General features: G+C 38.2%; 1 protein-coding gene across 3 annotated transcripts in view; it reads left to right on the top strand.

Annotated features, from left to right (window-relative positions):
- The window catches only part of ST7 (suppression of tumorigenicity 7), a 133606-nt gene extending 108431 nt beyond the window's left edge, over positions 1-25175 (top strand). For all 3 annotated transcript variants that reach the window (XM_030257307.4, XM_030257316.4, XM_030257325.4), the window contains 6 exons: positions 7316-7388; positions 8943-9045; positions 15187-15337; positions 19560-19652; positions 22595-22734; positions 24858-25175. In XM_030257307.4, the coding sequence (XP_030113167.1) occupies positions 7316-7388; positions 8943-9045; positions 15187-15337; positions 19560-19652; positions 22595-22734; positions 24858-24953 (656 nt within the window). In that variant the 3' untranslated portion in view covers positions 24954-25175. The remainder of the gene's footprint in view (positions 1-7315; positions 7389-8942; positions 9046-15186; positions 15338-19559; positions 19653-22594; positions 22735-24857) is intronic.
- The last annotated feature ends 617 nt before the right edge of the window (positions 25176-25792 follow it).

Genomic DNA, 25792 nt, shown 5'->3' with positions numbered 1-25792 from the left:
ATTGTACAGGGTGATGGCACTCACTAGGAGCTCCCCTGTCCTTTTTTTGTTTTCTGTTGATGCTTAAAGAATGACTGTTTACATTCTGCAAAATTTTTATTGCATGCCATTCAAACTTTTTCTGAAAAAAGATTATCAGTTCCCCCATGTACTTAGCTGTGATTGTTGACTTAGTAGTATGGAAAAGAACATTGATTTAACTGCATAGCAGTCTAGTGAGTAGCAGACTTTATTTCTTATTGGGAAATCTTGGAAAGCTCAGAAGACTAGGTGAACATTTTGTATTACCTTGTTTTGTTTTTCAGTAAACATTGGTTTGTGCAGCACTGCAACTATTTGCATGTTCAAATCACAGCTGCTGGAGCTCTAAGTCTTTAATCTTGAAGGCTATTAAAAAAAAAAAACCCATAAATAAGCAGTTCATTACAAGCTACATTAGTGATAATCACTCCTTCCATCTAGTCTGGAATGTTTTCTACTCTTTTTGGAGTCAAATAATTCTGAGCAGAGATCAAAATGTCACCCAGGCCCTTGAATACTGACCTTTAGTAGCAGTAATGACTCTGAAAGAGATCTTGGTTGTACTTAACCTGATTGAAGAAACTGGCAGCTAAAGTGGTAGCATCAGAGTCTTTCTAATATCTTCTTGTATTTCAGTAATTCCTATGACACTGGGATATATTCCCATGTTCTTTATTTTGCCATGCTAAGATGCAAATAAGTAGACATGCTGGTTTTTATTCCCCAGAAAACACAGTATGTTGGCACCCTCTAGTCTTCAATGTAGTTATGAGGTAATAGTCCTGGGAAATAGCGGAACTGTGACAAAACAGGTATTAAGCCTGTATTCTCAAATCTCAAGACTAAACTCCAGTGCAAGCTCTACTTTGGCATACTAAAAACCACTGATTCCTGATTTTAAACAATACCATGATAGCACTTTGTGTCATGGAAGGTGATAAAAATTGAAAGTGTGTTTCATTTTCTCAAAAGCATATGATAGAGTCAGAACAAATGAGACTTTAAAAGGTAAAGCTCTTACTTTGGCTGTTGGAGCACAGGAAGTTTCAGCTCACACTTTGGTATGGTCTGTGTATGCACTAGGTTTGCAAAAGGACTCAGCAAACACAGGCTTAACCACTATAACCCTTACAGTTCATGAGTCTCAGAAGGCCTGTCTCAGGGAATCTCAGCTCATTTTAGAACTCATCAGCTTCATGTGTTGTAAGATTTATTGGAGTATAAAACACTGAACTCATTTTTACTTTCCTATCTGCAGTTTCTTTTGGTCCCACTCTGCTGCCTTTTTTTTTTTTTTTTTTTGACTAAGAGCAAACCTGATTTATTGTATTTTGATAACATATGAACAAATTATTTCCTAGAGCAGTCTGCTCCCGCCCTGGGCTGAAATGTTGGACCACATCATGTGAAACTTCAGCCTCTGCAAGCAGATGCACTGCTTTACCAAAAGCCATGTGTTAAATTGTGTTTATATTATGTACCTGGCAACAGAGCTGATGTCCATACTCATTATTCATGGAAAAAGGTTCTCATTAGTGAAACAACATGCACTGTTGCTGAGCTACATCATTATGGTTTCAGAGTTCAGTGTCTGTCAACAGAGTGAGGATGACCTAAATACTGTTGAATTCTGAAAATATTTTTGGCTCTGATTTAAGACATATCCATGTTATTTACAACAGAAACAGTTATGGCTGGGCAAGTTGGTCTGCTTGTAGTGATGCTTGGAGCAATTGATTTATTAATTTCCCTGGGTAGCCTGTTGCTTTAAGAGATATTATGTGATAACCTGGGCACTGTGTGAAAACTCAGACTTTTCTGGCAATTTAAAGTCAGGTTTAGAAAGAATGGATGCCTCTGTGTTTAATCTTAGTGAATCAATGATTCATCTCTAAACCTGTCCTTGCTTTCATTTTTTAAAAGTACAGTGTTTTCCAGTGAGACTAAAAGCCTTCTGGTTTGCAGGATAAACACCTTATACAGAACCTTCTCTCACATACCTCCTATTGCAGAGAAGGAGAAAGACCACGTTTCCATGCCAGAGTCCCAAATGCAGGGCTTACTAGAGACAATATTTTAGAGCAAAGGACACATGGAAAGGAAATGGGGTTTAAATACAAAAGATCTCATTCTGCGCTATGCTTTGACACTTTCCTGTTTGGTAACAGCTTGCTCAGGCAGAATCGAACTTGAAATTAGCTTTCTATCAAAATGCAGGCCTTAGAAGAAACATTTCTGTCTTGGTTTGAAAAGACAGGTGTCTGCTAAGGAAGGCAGGCACATCCCTTGAAATGGAAAATGTAAACCCCTTCTCTCCAAGTTATTACAATTTTGAAATTAAGGGCTTGGCTCCTTCCCCTGGGCAGAGCATCTCACAATGGAATGATGTAATTTTATCAGTCATGCAGTGACACTCAGTGGCCCATTAAAAGAAGATATTTCCCAGAGGGAGCATTAGTTGTGGAAGAGATAAAGAAAACTGCCCCACTGGTTTTAACGGGTGGTCATTAACAGCAGATAACTGCCCCACCTGGTTCTAACAGATGGCAATAAAATAAACACCGCCAGCTACCTCTTGTAACCGAAGACAACTTTAGAAATAGAGTCTTCTATTTCTTGGAATACTTATAACTTAGTGAAATCCTAACAGTTAATACAGAGAAGTGACTTTCCTAAAATGTAGCCAGTTCAGTGCTACTGTCTTTTCTCTGCCCCCTTCTGTCCAATTTCTAAATGTCCTTACAGATTTTGCATGTAAATTCTATTTATATACAATCCTTTTGTAGAGAGTTGCATTTTGATGGAGCAATTGCATGCAGCCTTCAGTTACATTAGCTGTGGTCTCCAGCTTTTGTAGATAGTTTCATTACTTGCCACTTTGACATTTTGAAGATATTCTACCTGATGGAGCTAAATGGGTAAGTGTTCTAATTGCAATGAAGAGTTTTCTTCAGAGTTAAAGATGTAGCAAGTGGCAACATGGAAGTGGACATTCCCTCATACACAGTATTTTATAAACCTTTTGTTTCTTTAAAAGAGATACAATAAGAGAAAGTTCCTTTTAGTTATGGTTATACCAAAACGTAATCTACCTTCTCCAAGAGACACAAATCAAGACCTCCAGTTTGCATAACAGTAATATTGAAAGAATAGTTTGTCTTTGTTCCTATCACATCTTTTCCAATTTCTTCTTACAGTAACTAATTTCTTCAATCCGTATCAAAATCACTTGTCACTTCAGCTAGGTTTCAGCAACAGTTTGTGTCTGTTCATACCATCTGGTTTCTTTTTTTTTGCCATATGATTCTGTGGCATTTTTTGTTTTTTCTATTTATGCAAAAGCACAAGAAGTCTAAAGTAATTATACTAGTCTTGCTCTCTTTAACTTTCTTAAGCAGAAATTATTTCTTCCCCTCTACAGGCATTTAGGATTGAACTCTGTTAAGTGGATGATGCTTGGTCACCGATATGCTTGTCAGCAAGAGCAGCATATGAAATGTTTAAAATCAGCAGTTGTAACTCTTTCCATATCTGAATAGTGTTAGTTTTAGTTGTGGTTTTCCCATTGTAACATAGGGGCTATGTATGTTTGATTGGGGTGTTTCCCACTGCTGAGAAAGAATGGCAAAAGTACAGAGAATCAGAAGTGGTTTTCATAAGCACAAGCACCATATTCATAGTTGTGCTCCCTCCAGCACGTTTTCTACTACATTTTGTGGGGAAATGTGATCAGTGTTCTAATAGAATATTAAATATTTTTGATAGTGTTTTCCCCCTGATGTTCCTCTCATACTTTTCTTTAATGATTTCCATCACATTACTCTTATTTTAAACCATTTGTATCAGCTTAATTCACTTTCTTTCTTAATGTTTGTGTATTTATAGATGACTGCATCTCTCTTCTGTCATCACTGATCCAGCCTGCACATATTTCTTTACTAGAATGCTTTTGATCTATAAGCAATTGTTCCTACCACCTGTGCAAATTAGAGAATAATTTGTGATTAGTGACTTAAATTTTTGCATTTATTAATGACTAAAGCAATTGCAACACGCCTATCTCTTCATATTTAGGGCCTTCTACTGACTTAGTAGGCAGTTGCATCATTCCATATCCAGATTCATAATTTTTTTGTTTGAGTTGCTATTGATAAGAACAATATATCCCATGACCATTTCAGATGATATATGGCATACTCTGCATATCCATAGCATCTTTCCATCAGTTCAGACTCACAAGCAACTGCTTAAGAAGCAAATGAATAGTAAGAATTCACTTTCCTAGCCCTCCCCATATTGGGGCTTATTGAAAGAAAATGCTTATAATGTAGGTCTAGATTTTTGTATTCTGTGTAACAATACAAGCAATGAGAAAGAAGGAGAGTCTTTTCTAGATTGACACATCCGTTTCTATTAGGCAAAAATGTCCTGATGGATTTGACAACAGAATAGCAGTCACATCTTTCAGCACATTGTGGGAGCTCCACAAGTAATCATAGGAGGGTGGGAAACAGAGTATGTGAAGATATTTTGCCAGATGGCTCAGAGAGCTGGACAGAGTCATTTTTTAAAACTTTGCGTTGGTTCTGACAGAGTTCATATCTCCTAGGGCTAGTTTGGACACAATTCCCTTGCTGAATTCAAGTTGTTACCAGATATAATTGTTTATGTCTCTCTCTAAAATATCAGGGTGCAGTTTTGGAGGTGAAGCCAGAATTATAATTAAAGTATTTTAGTCATAAACAAAAAGAAAAACACTTTTGAAAGCAAGTGGGCATGGACCTCTTAGGGCTGTCTCAGTTGGACTAGATGATATCCAGAGCTCATGTCCAACTCCAACCACTCTGTGATTCTGTGATAAACATGAACATTTGTATCTATTTCTTCCATTGCTAGGGGTCTATAAGTATTTTCCTCAAACAAGTGCTGCTTGCTCTCTAGGAGCATAGTACTGGAAGAGGCCTCCTGGGTGAATCAGGGCCCCTGCTGTTGCATTCCCTGTATGATACTGCCTCTTCCATGAGCTGAGCAAGCTCCATCCTAGAATTAGTTGGTTTTTTTGCCCTGCTGTTCTACCTGGACATTGCCCTCAAATGTTCCTTTCACAGAAACTTTCTTTTAATCTGCAGCCTAAATTTAATTCTGAACTCTTTATTCGTGTGCCAATGTTGTGCTTTACCTGAGCAACCCTTCTTCTCTCCTGGTGTTCCACGTGGATCTGCATAGGAAACAGTTGGATCTTCTCTCCATCTTTATTTCATTTGGTTTGATATAAAAACAGTCCAATCCTGTTTGCTTTTTTTGTTCTTGACCATGGGTGATCAGATTTGAGCACAACATTCTTTGAGAAATCCCATTTCTTCTGCAGAAAGGACTCACATGGTGTATCTGAGCCTTAGCTCATCTCACCACATTTCTGTTCCTTGCAGATGCCAGCTGTTCATTGTGAATTATCTTGCAATCTGTATGCACAGATGTTTCCAGCTCAGGAACACTTACTGTCTACTAGAAGATAGCGTTTTGTGATAGTGTGTTTTGTTTTAATACATTTAAAAGGCATTTCTGTTTACTAGAAATAATTTTTAACTCCTAATGTTAAGGAAAACTCAATAAAAAGAGGGTTATTGTACGTGTTCAGAAATAATTTCTCTTCCTGTCACTGAAGATGTGCTCATGCCTGTGTCTGTAGCTGTCTTCTATTAGTGGAGTAATTAACATATCTGTCATCCAAACTGCTCTGCATACTGTTGATTTTAATTCCTTTAGTCACTACAATTACATACTCCAGCGAAATTATAGTTGCAATATATTACAGGGAAGTCTCCAGCAGGATCAGTAAATCTCATATTTGAAGTGCAAGTGCATAAAAAGATAATAGGATGTAACAGATAGCCTTTTCAAAGTGCTTCAATCATTCTGACAGTGTTTTCTGTCTCACAGAATAACACTGTGCCTGGTTGCTTGGTTATTAATAAGTGAAGGATGGTGACTGCTGAGATAGGACTTGCTTGTCCTGTTTCACTCCCTTCTGGAGCCCTATCTTGCAAGGCACATGAGTTCAGTGAATAACAAGTGTCTGTTTAATCCTGAAGTAACCAAGTTAGCATGGTAATTTCATCTTTCTAATCAAGTTTAATGACAAACCAAGGGACAGATAGTTTCTTAGAGCAACAGTCAGATTAGCTGCTCCTCGCTTCTACAGTGGACTTAGCTCAGTGCCTTGTGTTTGCTGTGCTGTATTTTCTGTTTGCTATAGGAAGTTATCAGTGTGTACAGAAGGGTTTGCAGAATCCAGCCTTTACTGGGTTTGGTTTGTTGTGGTTTGGGGTTTTTTTCATGTAGCTGTAACCTTTAAATTTATAATGCTGGATTATTTTAGTCTCAATACATGACTACTGGGTAGGTTAAAGAATCACAAAATAAGCTGAGTTGGAAGGGGCCCACAAGGATCATTAAGTCCAACTCTTAGCCCTGCACAGGGCATCTCCAAGGATCACACCATGAGATAAAAAATGTGGAACTCAATTCTCTGTAATAGTGAGAACAAATATATCACTCAAGTCTGTTAAGCAGCATTTTTCTCTACCTTTTGAATGCATCGTGCCAATATGCTGGTAGAAAACATGTATAAATTAAGTATATTAAATAATGGGTTAAGTCAGGTTTATGGTCCTGTGTGTCTCTGGAAGAGGATAAAATGGCTAGAGAGTCTCTGGTGAATGTGTGTTTTGGTCCAACATTTTCTTAAGAGGCAAAACACTTCATTTTACTGTAGATCTTTAATCAATCCACTGGTTGGTTACTTGCAAGTCAAATCCATCATTACTTGAATAGCTGTCTTAACTTGTACAGCTGCCACATACTCATATTAGACAGATGCTTCTTAGTGAAAACATGAAGAATGAAGTAGATAGCCCTCAGGTATTACTTAGATATTTTGTGAACTATGGAAAAATCCAGGTATTCCAAATTATCTCTATATTTATCTATAGCGTAATGAATTCTTTCATTATGTCTTTATCATGTTACTCTTTGAATTAGTTCTCTAATGATACCAGTTGCTGTTTAAATAGCAGTTCCAGAGGTAATTAACACTCATTTTAAAGCCTGTATATCATGTGGAAATATAAAAATCCACATGACGTGGCAACATAAGTCCTAAGATTAGAAAGTATTCTGAATTCACATGCTAATTTTGTGTGTGTCATGCTTACTCTTAAGTATCAATCAAACACTTTTATTTCTGCACACTTTTAAGTGTTCAAATGTTTAATTTTTCCTTTCTTTTCAACAGATATAAGTTTACCAAAATCAGCAACAATATGCTACACAGCTGCATTGCTCAAAGCCAGAGCTGTCTCTGACAAGTAAGTGCTTAAGAACCACATTACAGCAAAATTCCTGATTTAATGTAAGATTTTTCTTTGCTGAGCCCACACCCTAACAATCTGCTCATTTAGCAGGAAAATTAAGACCTCCGGTAAATTGATAAAATTACTTTATATATAAAAAACCTGTAGTGATCAAACATTGCATTTGAGATGCTAAGGAAGAAGAAAAGAAGAGAAATAGCATAAAATGAGTTCTTGTTTCAGTTTTATATATACTGTCTGGGTGAGCTTTGGCTTCCTAGATAGTATAGTGAAGATGCAACTGAAAAGGGTTGTGTGGCTGAACCTCTTCAACTTTGTGTAAACCTGACCACAAAAAGGTAAAAAACTAAATGTGGATGCATTGGTAACAATGTCATTTTACAAGTGCTGTCAGCAGAGTGCTCAACTAATTAAATAGCGGCAGGTGGATTTAGCGTTATTATGTCAGGGATTCTGAGAGGTAGATGACGTTCATATTTTTAGAGACACAAATATCTGTTCATTCCTTTTATGTTTTTCTCTTGGGTCTCAACCTTCCAAGGTGCTGAGCACATCTAATTGATGCCTGTGGACTTGAGAGCACCGGCCCACTCTGAAAGGGTGCTCAGCTCCTCGTGAGATGGAGCTCAAAAACCCCCATTCTGCTCTCAGATGCCTTCACACAAATCTCAGGCAGAGTTGTGTCTGTGCACCTGAGGGTCGAATGCCCCCTAAAGTTTAAAAGCAAGTGGAGTGGAAAGTCATTTTCTTGACTGACATCCTGACAGTTTTTGCTTTTAAAGTGTATGTACACATCAAGATCTAAGTAATTTTCTTTCATTCTTTTTATCCTGTAGATCGCCAGTACCTACTGCAACATCTTTCCTCCCTACACAGCGACTCCAGCTTGGGAGGGCAGGGCTAAGGTTGTCACAGCTTTCCCTGTGGTGTCTGCCTGCCAAGTACAGCTCTGGAGTTAGCCGTGGGGTGTGAGGTGAGAAAGAGATTGCATGGTCTGGTTTTTTATTCACTGGGGCAGATGATTTGCCCACAGTTTGGGCATGCTACCCTCAATGGTGCTGCAGCCAGTAGACCACCTGCTACTGCTGCTGCATCGTGCTTCCATCTCAACCTGACCCAGGGGCATTGGGTTGGGAACCTTCCTAAAACTTCCCCAAACCTGTTTTTAATATAAACCCTCCAACAATAATTTGGCATTGGCTTTTTGGTCTTGTTATTTTTTCTTTTCTTTTAATTTTTTTTTCTGCAATTTCAGCCTTGAATATGCCCCTAGCAAGGTACTTAGAGCAAATTTAGGTTAGTGACAGAGAAGGGACTGTTTGGATTGACTTTCTGCCATGATTAGACACAAACATGCTTTCCGCTTCTGCTGGGATTTTTATTGGCCTTGATGTAGTAGATCACTCAGAGTTTCCACTTGCTATGGAAGTTTGGTGAGCATAGGAAAATTACTCAGTTTGGTTACATGGGCCCATGTTCTAGATTATTTTCCTGACTTTTTCTTACTAGCATTTCTGACCTAATGTGTTTGTTTCTTTGCTTTTGTAGATTTTCTCCAGAGGCTGCCTCAAGGCGAGGGCTGAGTACTGCAGAGATGAATGCAGTAGAAGCTATTCACAGAGCAGTAGAATTTAATCCACATGTGCCAAAAGTGAGTATTGACAAAACATTGTTGCAGCTCTAACACTGCTGAGGATAGAAATCCTGATTTTTGTGCTAGAGTAATGAGTGATGTTGTGGAAAAGAGTTAACAATGGAAAGGGAAAAAAGCTGATAGTATGCACAGTTTTTTGGTTTGCAATCTCATATTCAGGACTGTGACCCTTGAAATTTTAGCTGATGTGAATTTCACCAAATGCTGTGCTGCAGGTAGATCATGTATAAAGATAGATTATTATTTGCAAAATTGTCACTAAATATCTTGTAGTTCAAAGTAGCATATTTTATTTGTTTTGATGATTGCATGTAAGAAAATGTTTCTGGCATGCTGTACAAAAGAACCTGTCTTCGGAGTTCATGATGTACTTCATATAATTTCCATTAGTAATTCCTTATGCAGCAACCTGTTGTTAAGTTTTGAGAATGCAAAGCTCAGAGATGAAGAATTGCTGAGAACTGCAAAGTAAAAAAAAAAAATGGATTTGTGTTCTAATTCCCATACCTGCTCTCTGGGGTTTGTATCTCAGCAATAAGAATTGCTGAGGCTGCTGAAGGCCTAAAGGCGAATGTTTCTTGGCAATTGGACTTTTTGGCCTCTGAACTTCACCCCACAAACCTTTGGGCTAGTATTGCCCTTTGTAAGTGAGCAGCAGAAAACTGGGATGTGTTAATGTGTTAATGTAGGGAGCCTATTCATTAGTTACAGTTGAACACCATGTCTGGGCAAGATAAACACAAATCCTCTTCCATTTGTAGACATGGATCGCAGAAAGTTAATTCTCATGCACTGCAGGAAGTAAATGTTTTCTCTGTGAGCTTTCTCTGTTATGCCAACCATTAAATAGCTGTCTGAAAGTTATTTGCTTAATAAAATCATCTAGATTCCCTCTACAGGCAATGGAAAGAATGAACTGCCTTAGACATCTTTAGACAGACTTCCTCCTCAATGTTTCTACAGTGACTATGAAACTCTTTTCCAGTAAAAGCCTGATTTTTAGACAGCAAAGTTTAGGTGAGAATGAGTCCTTTTGTAATATTAGCCGAGCTTCTATTTTTGTGCTATACTACAAAAGGAAAATATTAAATAAAGCTTCGTTCCAGGCCTTCTCTGTTTACTTTCTTCCATCCCAATGGTTCTTGCAACAAAACAACCATTGGTATTTCTCTCCTGCCCAGTTGCCAGTTTAACTCTCTAGCGCAGTCCTGTTCTGGGTGAACTTTTCTAAAAGTTTTACTGAAGCCTAGTTGGAGATCTTGCCATGGAAAAATACCAGTTTAGCCTGTCATGAGCAATCTTTGGGAGCCTGTTCCATTTTCCCCCACTTATCTTCATGCTATTGATATGTGTTTCCATCACAATCTCTTTTTAAGTTCATGTTCTTAATTGATTCCCTCTACTTTTCAAAGTCTGACACTCTGAAATTGAAAACCGTTGTGAAACATTAATTACCAGAATGACAAGGTAGTAATAGGAGCAGATTCCAGAGGTTGTTTTAGTTTATACTGTATCATTAAAACAGAATAGCCTAATACATATTAATATACGGGTGATTTCACACTCATTCTTGCTGCAATTAGCTAAAGGACATTAAGGTGTGAAAGTTCATTTTTGGTTATAATTTTACACAGTGTGTGGATATTACACCTCAACTTCCACTCAGTTGTAATTGACTTTTTTTTAATTAAATGGGGATAAGTTTTAGCAAGCAGCATCACAAGAAATCTAACAGGGTCACAAAATGAATGTGTGTTCAGAGCTTCTCTAGGATTTAAATGTTAATGAGTCTTTTGTTCAGAGTGAGGAAGAAATAAACAAGAAAATGTGACAAATTACTTACCATACTACACAAAAATTGGGGAGATAAACAGAGAGGGTTGTATTGCCACTGAAGCTGTAATTCCAGCTGTAATTCCAGGTTTTTATGTACATGCCATATAATGAAGAGTGCATAATTTGTGGAGTGGTTGGGGGAAAAGGTGTATGTATACACAGACACACAATTTCATCAATATCATTTATATGTATCTGGGACTTCCCTACTTGTATGTAACAGGACTATAAAAAGCAAATGCTGATAAGCTACCACAGCTGTCTCTTGGACATTTATCAGCTGTGGAACACCCTTCCTGAACTGATTTGCAGAGTTCTTTCCCTTCATTCAAACTCCTCCTGAAAAGCACTCCCTTCCTTTCTGTGGTGTATAAGACTAGAGGTGTTAATTAAAGAGAAAACAGATGATGGTCCATATATCTGATAATTGAAAGTGAGCCAAGAGTATGTCCTGCAAACAGTTGTATGGGTTTGTATGTAAGCCAGGAGCTGAATTGATTTGAAGAGAGTCTCTGCTGAAGTATGCTGCATTTCAATAAAAAAATTTAAATATTGATATTACTTCGAGAAATGCCAATTTTGTCTATAAACAATCTCTTAGAAGGATGTAACAAACCATTGACTTAAACACTTTTAAAGATTCAACTGTTCTCTGTTGCATCCCTTCTCATTTTTTTAATTTATTTTGATTTTCTTAGTAAGAATTGTGTCTGTCCATGTGCTTGTGTGGTTTCTAGTAAGTTGTAGTTGCTAATAGAAACAAATAATGCAAACAAATTCATAGACCAGATGGGAAATTAATCTGCTCCACACACCCCATGATATTACAGAGAAACTATTTGAGATATGTTTGAGAGAGTTTTTAACTCTTCAGTGAGACACTGATTTGTTGTTGTATTTCCAGCAGAAAGGCCAAACCTCTTAATTGCAATGAGAATTTGAAAGGTGACCTAAAAGTGGCTTCACTAGGCATGAAGAAACCAGTATTTTGGAACTTTCTTAAGCTTATTCTATCTATTCATCCCACTGGGAAGATGAGAGTTCCTATTCAAGCAATGTTAAACTCTCATATTCTGGCCTGGAAGGATGCTGTCACAGGTGCAGGAGTGACTGTTGTCTGTTTGCGACCTGAGCTGTAATTTCAGAGTCAAATTGCACAATTGAGGAAAAGAAGGGAACCTGTGTTAGGTTGATTTATTTTATAAAAGGTCACTGGAGTAATATAGAATGCTAAAAGCACTTCCAGCAGGAGAGAATTAGGAGCCAGAGAGCTGTCAATATTGTGGAATAGATAATGTATACCTGATTGATTTAAGCAAGAGAAATATAAATTCCACTCTGTTGCACTTCATGTATACAAGGTCCATTTTCATTCTCCAAACGACATTAAACTCATTCCTGAATGTGTACAGAACGGCTGTAGCTGAGCTGTGTCTATCACAAGGTCATGTAACTGGCCCAGAAGCCCTCTGTAGAAGTACATAAAAACTACTGTTGCACTTCTAACTCCTAAATGTGGATCTTTGATTGTTAGGTTAGAGGGAGAGAAGAGAGGGGTCAGAAAAAGCAAAAAAAAAGACAATCAAAAAAAAAAAATTCAAGCCAGAACAACACAGTGGCAAAGGACTAATTCAGCTATCTCATGATGGCAGAAATCATTGTGCAACTCCAGTATTTGCTTCCAGCATCATTGGGGCTGGGTCACAGAATCATCAAATCAAAGAAAATGCCAGGGTTGGAAGGGACCCACAGGGATCATCGAGTCCAACGCCCGGCCCTGCGCAGCACCATCCCCAAGAGTCACACCATGTGTCCAAGAGCATTGTCAGAAAGCTTATTCTGTCAGGCTTGGTGCTGTGACCACTTCCCTGAGGAGCCTGTTCCAGTGCTCAACAAGTCCTGTCACTGGCCTCAAGAGTGAAGAGATCATTCTGACTGAAAGTTTCTAGAGGCTGTTGGTTTCTGAGCTGGTTCATTTTTTACAAGAGCATGATAAGCCCAGATGGTGATGGCATTTTATTTCTTGTTCTAGTTAAACTTCTTCATTTGTTCCTGAAAAAAAATGCAGTTGGAGATGTGTCAAGATACATCCTTCCATGTGGTATTGCCACTTGATTTCTTTTCAGTTCCTGATAACAAGCAATACATAAGAGTCAAAACACATGTTTTCTTTTAATGCTCCTAGAAATACAACATTCCTTCCTGGTTTTTCTATCCCTAATAGTGACATGTCATTCGGTTTGCTTATATTTTTTCCTTTGGCTAAAACATTTGAATGTTGAAAACTTGTTTTCTCATTTAATTTTGCAGAAAATATGGAAATAAGAGTTAATGTTCTAAATTAATAAAACAGGTAGAAACCTGCAGCTCTTGTAGCTGTATTGCATTCTGCTCAACAAGTATAATGTGTGTTTTTAAAAGGGTGAGGCATTCATTAGGGCAGTGAATGTTTGCTGTATCCATGTCAGCTTGGCAGCTCCCTCCGCCTTGTCAGCTCTTTATGCTGTTCCCTCTATCACCCTTAATCCCCTGGACTGCCTACTGAATTGCATCTTCCTCCATTAATCCACCTGCTCTGCAGCTCTCTCCGATTTTTCTGAAAGGGTTTAGGGAAAATCCAGTATCACATTCAACTACTCCCACTGCAGTTTCTCCTCTTATAATAGTTACCCACATCAGAAACATGTGATTTCTCCTTGAGGTATTCATTTATTCCCCAGAATTGACAGTTCTTCTTTTGATCATAAGCTCTCCAAATCTCTTACCTGCACAACAGCTCCATCAGACAAAGGGATGACACTCTCTAGGACATCCTCCACGAAATCATGCTGTTGGTGCTCATTTCCCTCTAGCCTTTTCCTTTCCACAAGGTTGACTTTCAATTGTCATTCCTTTCTTTTGCCTTCTTTTCTGCACCAGCACATCCTGTTCACAAAAGCCAGCATTTATCAGGGGTTGAGCAATGCTGACACCACCCATGCCCCCTTTTGCCTACGGTGCCTCCTCATGGGTGCCTGCAGCAGGAGGTTGTCAGTCCCTAAGTCCTGCAGTCCTCCTCCTTCCAGACCAGGCTGTAGCACAGGCTGAAATGGAGGGGCTTCACACTCCCTCCTTCACTGCCAGTAATCAGCCATACCTTTCCTTTCCCAGCCTTGTGCTAAGGCCTGCCTCACCTGCTGCCTTTTCTGTTAACTTGAACGGTCTGGTGGGGAGAACGTTTGATCTTGGGCATCCTGGAAAAGAGCAGTCAGCACACAGCTGGGAAATGTCGCACTCCTCAGGAGAACTGACAAACAGGAGCTGATTCAGCAGCTTGGTTTCTGTCTGTCTCTCCTTTTCTGTAAAGGATGCCAGCAAGAACATCCTTTACAGGAAAGGATTCATCTTTACCTTCTGCTGTTTCTTCCCCTCCAATAACTGGAATGTAGCAGTAGCAGTGATGTCTGCTGAACTGGTGTTAGTTGTCTGTCTAGTTAAGTAGTTAGTCTAGTTCATGGAGGAGGGAGGAAAAATGAGGAGGGAGGGAAAATCACCTGCTTGAATAATGTATGAGAACTCTATCTTTTCCTGTGTCATGAACCCTCTGTATGTTTCATTGGCTTCTGCTGGGTGGGGGGAGCCAGTTACGGGCAAATTTTCTGTGAAAATTGTTTGTGGGTTTAGTCAGTGATGTTTTTCATTGTAATGACACATTCAACAGATATTTCAAGTAGCAAGCTTAAAGGTCCTATACTTTTACCCCCACCTTCAGATATCAGGCATTTGTTATATTTTGTAACATTTTTACTTTGTAACTTGTTCTTAGCTACTTAGGTGGCTGCCAGCCTTTCATATTCATAGATCTCGCTACCAGTTAATGGCAATACAGTAAATACAGCAACCTGCGTGTGAACTATAAGAATTATATGTTTCCTTATAGAAAGATTTTTTGCATCAAAATGCTTAAAGTCTTCTTCATTTTATTATAAATGCTTTTAATTAGAAAGCTCTTGTAACTAAATTCCATTTTCTGCTTTGAGCCCTTTTTTTCATCTTTTCAATAAGAGATGTTTCATTTTGAATTTCTCTATAGTCCCCATACTACTCCGGTAGAGCAGAACCATCTGACAGCATATCTTAGTTTTTGGGAATAATTCAATAGCTGTCTTCCAGTGCAGTTGGTGATGGTACACATTTGAGGAAGCCTTATGAGAAAATATACTTTAGAGAAATAGACCTTTCAGTGTGCATTATAGAATTGCAGTCAGCTTTCTGTGTTTTGTATTGCCTCTGCAATAATTGTGCTCTGCTTTTTTATTTCAGTATCTACTAGAAATGAAAAGCCTCATTCTGCCCCCTGAACATATTCTGAAGAGAGGGGACAGTGAAGCAATAGCATATGCTTTCTTTCATCTTCAGCACTGGAAAAGAGTAGAGGGGGCATTAAACCTCTTACACTGTACTTGGGAAGGCAGTAAGTAATCATCTTTCTTACAAAGGAGCTAATAAAATATTTTTGTTGAATGTCATGAAAAAAGTAATAGGTTTTGTCAAGTATAGTATGTGAGAATTTGGGACACTATTACATCCTCACCAGCATTGAAATATTTGAAATTTGAACTGAAAACACAAACTTCATTTAATGAGTGAAAGGGGTTTGAAATCTTGTGTTTGCTGTGTAATACTGAACAAAATTTCCCAACTTCTTTGAGACATATTTTCTTGCTCATGGATAAGGAGATAATAATTTAACTTATTTCATTCCAGAGACTTGTTTGTCATTATTTGAACAAATGTTTTCAAACTGAGAATATATTCAGATTGGACATAAACAAAAAATAATTTGCAGTAAGGGTAGTGAGGCACTGGAATAGATTGCCCAGAGAAGCTGTGGATGCGCCATCCCTCCAAATGTCAAGAGCAGGTTGGATGGGCTTCAAGCAACTTGGTCTAGTGAAAGGTGCCCCTGTTCATGGCAGTGGAGTTGGAACTAGATTATCTTTAAAGATCTCTTCCAACCCACACCATTTTGTGATTCTGTGAATGCTTTGATATTTGGAAATTATGAGTGTGCCTTATAGGCAGATGTAGATTAATGTGTAACGTAAAGCAATGCTGTATTTTATAACTTTGTTCTTAAATGGACGAACTGGAGTGAATTCAGTGAAGGATTACTGGGATGCATAGGGGACTGGAATATGTGATATAGGACAAAATGCTGAGGAAGCTGTTTTTGTTCAACTTGGAAAAGTCTCATAGTGGGTGAAGAGATAATCCAGTTGCTGTCTTCCACCACACAACAAAGAGATGATATGGAAGAGAGAGCCACAGTCTTCACAGAACAGCCTAGCATAAAGACAAGAAGCAATATACACAAGTTCAAAGCAGATAAATTTAATCCAGACCTAAGAACATATTTTCACAGTGTGGATCTCCTGCCCCAGAGATACTTGGAGCTCAGCTTGACATAGTTCTGAGCAAGTCAGCGTAACTTGGAAATGACCCTGCTTTGAGTGGGAGGTTGGAGTATATGACTTCCAAAGATCATATACTAGCTTTCTAATATCTCTTATCTTGTCTTTGAGACGTGTTTTTTTACCAGATTTCAGACAATTTAAAAGTACAATTTATAATCAGACTTTGTTGGCCTTTTTTCTGATGCAGTTTTTTTCCTTAATATAATCTAGTTCCCCATTTCTCTCTGCTTTATTATATTCTTTATCATCCTTTCCATATGTTACTATACCAAGTTGTTTGTGTGTGTGAGTGTTTCACCATTTTTTGTCCTCATTTAGCTTTGATAGAAAAGATACTTTGATATTATACCATGATAATTCCTATAGAAATGCACTTAATACCTGTAGTGTAAAAGTGACTTACTATCTCAGTTACAGTATGAAATGACTTGAACTTGCCTAATTTGCAGTGTAGGCTCCCTGAGGATGCACTGGTTTATTTTCCAGGTGTATAGAACACCTAGCTCAGTAATCCATACCATTGCTGACTGGGGTTTGCTCTGCTGCATTGTTCCCTGCTAGCTCTTCTCCCATTATTTCTCCCAGTCTATTATTTTCTCTGTCACAGGTTCATTTCCCAATGGCTTATTTTCAGTGATTTGCTTTTACGCAGTGTTTCTTCTTTTCTGGATTGTTGCAGAAGTCCTTTAGCTCAGGGTTGATTATTCCATCAGTAAAAGCAGTGTTTTGCAGGGAAGCCTGAGCAGATCTTCTTTTGCTTTGTCAGGCTGGGGCGCCCCTGAAGGGCTTTGTACCAGGACCAGGTTTTGGCACGGGAGTCTGGCTGCCCTGCAGTCCTCCTGCCATTTAGGAAACAAGTCATCTGTGCCTGAAGGCAACATAGGGAATTCTCAGCTAACTACATTCCCCTTCTTATTATCTCCACATTCAGCAATCTGAACATGTAATTGAATAGCTAATAGCTCTATAGTAGCCTGTAAAGATGTAAATGAATATAATTGCATAATTTCTGCAGAAAAATCCATAATTCATTTTGTACAGTGACTTCAGAAAAATACAAACAGTGCACAAGTCCTCAAAATTCTTATTCAAATTTTGCTCACACATGAAGACAGCCAGGGGTTTTAATGGTTTCACAGTGTCTATGCCAATAATCATAATGTTTGGTCCATATCTTGGCATCTCTGCATAACTAAGTAAAAACCAGTGAAGACATGACAGAGAAGTTAAATGTAATTAAATACTAGTTTTAACCAACAGTTTACATAATAATACATGGTGAGTTGCCCTTGCTTTCTTTCTATGTGTTTATTTGCAGTACAACTATAAAAGCCCAAGTGCCACCACTGTGTTTGGGCCAGGTTCTCTGTACAGGAGGTCTGTAGTTTCAAGTGTAACCAAGTTTCAAAAGTGTCTGGGGTGATGGTTTGTCACTATTGATTTCTAAACTTGTGCTAAAATTCCTACTGTTTGAAAGAGGAAAAGAAACCTAGGGGTTCCCAATTGCTCCAGTAGCTCTTGCAGCTGCTGTACGTGGTAAGTGGCAAACTGCCTCTGTGCTACATGAGTCAGTTAATGTAAAATAGGATAATAGCATAGGATAATAGCATAGGAGTAAGGCAGAGAAGTACCTACATAGACACAAACTGATACAGATAAATATCCCATAGTTGGTCTCATTCATGTCAAGCATGACTGCTTAAATTGAGTAAAATCTATCCAGATATTTTTCACTTGTTTTGTAAAAGCAACATCTTTACCTCACACTGTATTTTGATCAAAATCTTAATATTACTCTGTCTTAGGATTAGGCAGAAGAGGCTTGATTGTCTGTTTCAATATTAAGCCAAATTGGAAGGAAAAACTTGTGTTAGGGATTTTGAAGAAATGAGCATTGAACACATTCCACATATGTTTTTGTACAGACACTCAAGTTTGTTGTGTGTTAAGATCATACACAGCTTGGATTATTGTATTTGTAATTGGCTTTTTGGGTTGCTATGGAGAGAGGTGGTTAATGCTGGAAGAGCATTATAGCCCAGGTTGATTTACAGTCGTTTAGGATCTCTGCCTTCTTTACTATTGCTTTAAATACAGCAATCAATAAAAGATACAGTAATATAATTTCACAAAAAATACAGCTAACATTATTTCAAATGCAATTTGCACAGCTGAAAATATTGGGGAACTGTGTATTTAAACAAATTCTTAAGTGGCCTTGTTAGTGAGAGATAATGGAGTGTTATTGTGTAGCACTGGGCTGTACCTAACAACTTAAGTGTGCAGTGCTTCTAGGACATCTGCTGGGAAAAATACTGCTTCAGTGACTGATGTTCATAGGAGTAGTGAGAATAACATGTTGATGACATTTTAACAGTGAAAATAATACATAGGATAATGGAAACGGATGCCTTGATGCAAAGCTATATTTCTCTCAAGTATTCTGATGTTTCCATAAACCACACTCAGATGGCCTATGACTTCAGCACTGTCAAGATCTAGTAATCCATTTCCCTCCCTCTCTGTTACTATTTTCAATTTTAAAAATTCATAAGGTTAAGTATTACTTAATCGATGACCTGAAGATTTATATTGGAAACCTGACTTGATCTGCTGCATTTAGAAAGAATGCATGAGAGGAAACTGGGTTTAATAATTTAGTACTAATATTTGATTGCCAAATAGAAAATGAAAACATGACTGTTGGAAAACTGGTCCTCAGAGCTCATGTCATGAGTGTTACCTGGCTTGCTGGAGTGTAATGGAAAAAGAGTAGTGTATTTTTTCCATTAAAAATTTCTATTATTCTTGATGCACAGAGACTGTGAGTATTGGCTTGGCTATTCATTTTTTGTAGGCTATACCTGTTATATCAGATACACTTCTTTCCCCTGAAATTAAAAATTCTGCAGCCTAAAAGCCTAAGACAAAATGTGTAAATCTGGGAGGATAATGGGCTTTGATTATGCAAACATTTTTGTATGTCCTTGTAATGTGGTCTCACCTGACATTCATGAACATTGTCTCAAGAATAAAAACAAACATAGGAGTTTTTGTGATTAAAAGCTCAATGTAGATTTCTATTTTGGCATTTCATTAAACAATTTATATGCTGTTTGGAACCAAATATAAGTGTTTTGTCTATGTTTGTTTTTCAGAATTGCAAGTATTCATGACTGCCACACTCACAGTAACTTATACACCATGTTTTCTTTTCAGCTTTCAGAATGATCCCCTATCCACTGGAAAAAGGACATCTTTTCTACCCTTACCCTATTTGTACAGAAACTGCAGATAGAGAACTACTACCATGTATGTTTGATGTTTTTCTTCTTGATTGACACCAAAAAATTGTTTACCTGAGTCTTGCAGCATGGGTCTCCTTTGATGCCTTTTAAATTGAGTACACTGGATTAGAATAATCAGATGGACAGTGAGCCTCTGGAGCTCCCACGATGGTTCAAGAGGCAGGTCCTCAGCATAGTTCATAACAATTAGCTGTATTTAGTATTTGTGACAGCTTACAGACAGGGAGAGATATTGCCCAAGAGATCCAAATCAGTTAGATCTTGCTATTGTCTCTTGCCAAGACACTGATCTTTCATCTAGATTAACATCCCATCAAACCAAAAGCACAGTGTCACAGCCTTGTTAATCCTTGGTAGCTACTTAAATACCAAGGAAGAATCCAACTTGCTTGAGGACAGCTGGGTCATTACTGCAGCTAGTACTCATGACAGGCTGTGCTTGCAGTTTCCAAAAAGCAGTCTTTAATAGCAAGAAAGAATTTTCTTCATGTTACAGCATGTGTACTATTACGAAGAGGCTGATGTGAAGTCATCTCGGCCAATTTTATGTGCGTTTATAGCGTGTGTTAGGAAAGTGCCAGCAGTGTTCCCAGATACAGATATAAACAGAGATCCAGCCCTCAAGAAGCATTACAGTCTAAGCTAATGAGACTCATTGCAGTGCATGCAGTGAAGCACAAGAATGCAGAGGAAGAGCCAAAGCAGCCAAGCTTGCAGTTACACTTCATTCCCACATGTACTCTCTGTGGGATTTTGTGTGAGCATGAGTGGAACACACACAAGTTTGCAGGGTCAGGGCAGGGGAGGGAAATAAAAGTTTGTCCAAGGAAGACGATTCTTCTCTCACCTTCTTTCTCCCAAAGAAGGAGTAAAGAAAAATTTGTTCTGGAACAAGTAAAATGAAGCCTGCTTCTGCTGGGAAAGCTGGGCATTTGCATCCTTTGTAGTCTTTCATTCACAAGCTCTCTGGTTTGGGCTGAAAAAGGTGTTGCCTCTTTTTATAAGCCTACATGAGTAAACATTAGATGAGAATAATACAGCGAAAATCCACTCATTGCAAGTCTCTCCTTCACAGCACATTCTTGCTGATATTACGCAGAAATCCTTGGCAACTGACAGTATCTCCCCACCCCATTATAATCATCCTAATTATAACAACACCTCTCAGAGTGCTCTGCTTGCTTTACTCAGAGGGATGCTGAGCTGGGGAGGGTGGAGTGTCTGGAGATTTAGGAATGAGAAAGTCATGCTGAATAGTTCAGCAGTCTTTTTTTAGATGCAAAACTAATTGTTCTTGTCAAATGTTACAAGCTAACAGCAGGACTCTTTAACAGTATATGCAGGCAGTGTGTTCTGCTCTGGCAGTTATGGGAAATGCCTTTCACTGCAAAATCTCCTGGGGTAGAGGAGGGAAGGGTTTAGAACGCAATGACAGACACAGGTGGGTTAGAGGGGTTTTGCATACCTGTCCACACCCTTTAATTGTGTGTGTTTTATGGGAGAGTCAGCTAGATATATCAGAACACAGCAATCTGATAGGCTCTCCAAATTAAAAATGTCAATTACAAAACTTTTGCCCTGACTGGATAACAGATTGGAAAAGCAGAGTTGTGCCTGTGTGAAAAGGCAGTGCAAGAATAGTGCAAGAGATCCTAGACTTACAAAGTCCATGTTCTGGTATTTCTGATCTCTACATTTATTTTAAATCAAAGAGAAGTTGTAATCTATCCCTGCTGTTATTTTTTTTTAACTTATCAAACTAGCAGACTCAAGAGTCATACATACTTTTAGTTTTTAATATTTTAAATTAAACTCTTATGAATTCCTGCTTTCGGTTTTGAGAACCACTCCACTCTGAATGAATGGTCTTGAATGTTGCTGGATTACCCTGTGTTTATGTAGTCTGCAAGTACAAAGAGATAAGAGCTGATGACTGAAGGAAAGAAAGTAGGCAACATGGAAGAGTCGTGTTTCATATATATGAATAGCCATAGGATTTGAGTATATAGGAAGCCTTAAATTTGGTCCTATATGAGGAAAAAATGTTTCAAAGTTTGCATTTCTCTTGACTGTAGCTCTAAACTACAGACTGAAGGAGTGAAACAGACAGGTAAGAGTCCACCTGACCTTTTGCCAGCGTAGACAAATTTTCACCCTGAATCTGAACTGCCATAAAAGTTTAAGGGTTATATCCCTCTGGTAAAATATTCATTATCTTCTTCTAACCCTTTTAGTCATCTCAGTGCTGTTTTTTCTAAAGGCCAGTGAAGGATTTTTTATACCAGAGTCAAGGAAATGTCTGTATTCCTATCGGATTCCTATATTAACAAACACCTTAAAAATTCACTGTTTATTTAATTTCCAGGTTTTAAAATATATGCTTATATGTCCTGCTCTTAGGATAATTTTTCTTGCTCTGCAGATAAAACCCTCAGAATTTACAGTTACAAAGGCTGTAGTTGTACAGCCTGCTTTAACTGGTCTGCAGCAATGCTTCATATGGTTGGGCTCACTGCTGCTTCCAGGCACATTTCTGCACTGTCTGTGTATCAGCATTAGCAAATATGCAGCCATGGGGTTAGTTAGTGATGTACATTTAAAAAAAATTTAAAGTGTTTTATTTCTAAGTCTTAAGTTTTCTGGGAGTAGCTGTTGCAGAGCTGCATGATAGTTGTTGCTGACACAAGGAAGACAAAAGGGATGTGGACATTGCACGAGAGTAAACCAGAAATATGATCTTTAGAGACAATTATTTGGCAGACAACTGACACAACAATAATGTCCTTAGATGTATCAGACCTTCCATCTTCTTCTTCCTTCAAAAGCATCTTTGTCTGTCTCTGGTTGTTCAAATTATGTGAGAATATTGGTCTGGTTTTGCTTGCTGTTGTGTTTTGGTTTTTTTCAATGTAAAATGCCTTCCCCTTCTCATATCTTTTTCTACAGCATTTCATGAGGTTTCAGTTTATCCCAAGAAAGAGCTTCCCTTCTTCATCCTCTTCACTGCTGGACTCTGTTCTTTCACAGCCATGCTCGCCCTCCTGACACATCAGTTCCCAGAGCTCATGGGGGTCTTCGCAAAAGCTGTGAGTATTCTTTGCTGCTGCTCCCTTCTGGTAAATAAAGACACCAATGCAGGAAAAGCTGAATTAAATACTTCCAGGTATTAAATATCTGCCTACTCAGAAGCATCAGTCCATATCTGAGCAGGGGATATATGCACAACTGTGAAGCTTGCTAATCAGTAAGACACAGCTGCTTGTCTTCTCTGGTTTATATGGCTCTCTTCTTAGACTTGATGTCTTGTGATTTTGCCAAAAAAAAAAGGGCTTGGTGGGAGAAGTTAATACCTGTATTTTCATATATAATCCATTAAAATAAACTAATAACAGTTCATTATTAGTTATTAGAACCCCTGTATTTTGTGTAGAGTCATAATGACTGATGTGATTTCCAGTGCAATAGAAATTCTCAGTATGAGCAGAAATAGAGTGTACTGTTAACCAGGACAAATTTCTGTGTTTTTTTCCCTGAACTGCCAAGGAGGAAGTTGTCTCAATATTTCCCTCATAACTTTCCTGAACTACATCCAAAGAAATCTCTCCTAATTCTGCTTTTTTAATCCACTAAGGATTAATAAATTTTGGAGAATTAGTGGGAAGAGCCATGAATTATTCTAAACCAAACTTTTTTCTTTGCAAAACCAAGAACATGAATGCTCCAGCATGCTAGGAGATGAAAAATCCACTAACAGAAAAGCTCTAGGATAGTAAAAAATTCCTTCTCCAGTAAATACTGAGTATCTTCCATTGTAATACATTTTCTCAAATACATTTGTCTCTGTTTTAGGTCTCATGTTTCCAGACTGGTCTCCTGGCTTTGTTTTTAATGTCTTTGGTACTTTTGATCTGGGGGTATAGGGAGCAGGGTGGAGGAGGCCAGGCTGAAAGGTTTTGGCAAATTCCAGATTGTCAGTACTCTTTCAAACCCCTTTGCAGGTGAGCTGGGTCTTCTGTTAACCCAGGCCTGTGAGCAGGGTCTGGTACAGCAGCAGTTCATGCAACAAGAATTTTTTTCTTTAGCTCTAGAAGACACAAAATAAGATCGATTGTAGCAGAAGATACCTCTTCTTTCAGCAAAAAGTGCTGAAACATACCTGAAGTAATATTACACGTTCTTGTTTCTCAAGTGTGTATATAGGTGTTAGGTAGACAGTAAGTGTTTAACTTGGGCATATGATCATTAACTTCTCTGTAAGGCTTTTCTTGGATTCAGTGATTGGAATTTCTGTTCCTTAGTTACTGAAGTTACTGAAATGTATGACCCTTGTTTGGCTCTTTCAATCAAATCTTTAGTTTTCTTATACTGTCACAGTTGTAGATCCCAAATCTGTCCCTGTTACCCTTGTTCCTGTGCTTATCAGACTTATATCCTGAACAAAGACTATATGCTGGCAGCATAATGAGATTTTATGCTTAGTTCTTCTGCCACAGAAGAAGTTAACATGTATTTCTCAAATGTATTAATAATAAATTAAACTTAATATGTATTTCAGGAGTGCTTTGAATACCTGAGTTCTGTGACATGTAGCTGCCAGTGTTTTTTTTCCTGTGATAAAATGTCCTCCATCTTGATTTTTTCCACAGGCCTGTCTGAACACTAATATATTGAAGACTTTGAATGTTGTGTTCTGTACTAGAGAGATGATGTTAAGATAAATTTTGGTCAGTGATGCAGAATATGTTAGTATAAATTACAGTTAGTGATGCCTCAGTGTATAGGGCAGATCTGTAGATAACCCTGAACCATTTTAAACCTGAATCTCAAGACACAATGTTTGTCTCTGTGAGGTGGTCTGGCATACCCCTGTTATGAAAAAGCCTCTCTTTCTCTTCACTAGGTTTTGGCTAGGTTAGTGGCTTTAGGATGAGCTTCATTCTAGGATGTGAGATGTGTGGAAACTTTTGTAGTTCATCACTTTGATCTTTGTAGAGGTGGGCTCTGGCTTTCTTTACTGCAAAATCCATAAATCTCTGTATGTGCAAGGTTCAAAAATTTGAAAGTCTTTATGTGTGAATTATTTCATTTTGATCATGCTAGAGGATTTTACAGAGGAACACAGCAAGAATATCTTGTCTTACTGGACAGCTTTCTCTTGAAAGATTGTCTCCTGGATTTTGATCTGAATGTGTATCTGGTTTCTTTGCAGTTTCTCAGCACCCTCTTTGCCCCTTTAAATTTTGTGATGGAGAAAGTAGAAAGTATCCTGCCCTCCAGCCTGTGGCACCAGCTGACAAGGATCTGAGGGAGCATGCCCGCTGACTGACTGCTGTGACATCTTCTGTGCCAACTTTTTGTTGACCACAGGAAAGCATGATAAAAAAGGGAAGCAGTTATAAGACTTAAAAACTCTTCATGGATTGTCTGTTCTCATATAAAAGCTGTTTTGTTGTACAAAATACATTGATGTTAGGTTCTATTATATTTTGCCTTCAGAAAAGAAAAAAATAAACTTTTGTGTATTGTAGCATTGCTGTCTTTCGATTTTTTGCAGAACACAGATCTCCTAGGGTTTGGTTTTTAAACCTGTGGTATTGTTTGGTCATAGCTAGGGCGTAGCTACACATTAAGGTAATGAAACATACTGATTATGTTATAATTAAGCAACATTGTCCCTGCCTTTTCTTGTGAAGTTCAATTAGGGTGAGACCCTCACTTCTGCAGTCTAGATGAGGCTTCTAGAGTGTTGAGGCTCCTGCTTAAAGCAGCTTTAGGCTCTCCAAGCAGTTTGGATGGCAGACTTGGCTTCTGATTCCCGTCTCTGCACAGAGGTCACCATATCCTCATTTGAATTTTCTTGACAGATTTTCTTCACACTCCTGGTGTTTTAGGTACCTTCTAAAGGCTCATTTGTAAAGTGGGGGTTAGTTCATGCACAATTAATAGAGAGGTTGGTGTTTCACTATTAGTGTTCACCTCAGGAAGTCTTATCATTGTGCTGTGACTGTTTAGACCAAGTATTAATTTATGACTTAACCACTGTTGATGGGAACTTCTGAGGCCAGCTCTAAAATGAAGATTTTGATCTGGAAGTTGAAGGAAGTCGTCCTCTCTATCAAGAATTAAAAGTGCATCCTTAGAGAT

Source organism: Taeniopygia guttata, chromosome 1A (assembly GCF_048771995.1).
Source record: "Taeniopygia guttata chromosome 1A, bTaeGut7.mat, whole genome shotgun sequence".
NCBI lineage: Eukaryota > Metazoa > Chordata > Aves > Passeriformes > Estrildidae > Taeniopygia > Taeniopygia guttata.
Note: the sequence above shows the minus strand (reverse complement) of the source record. Positions and strands in the feature narration are given on the sequence as shown.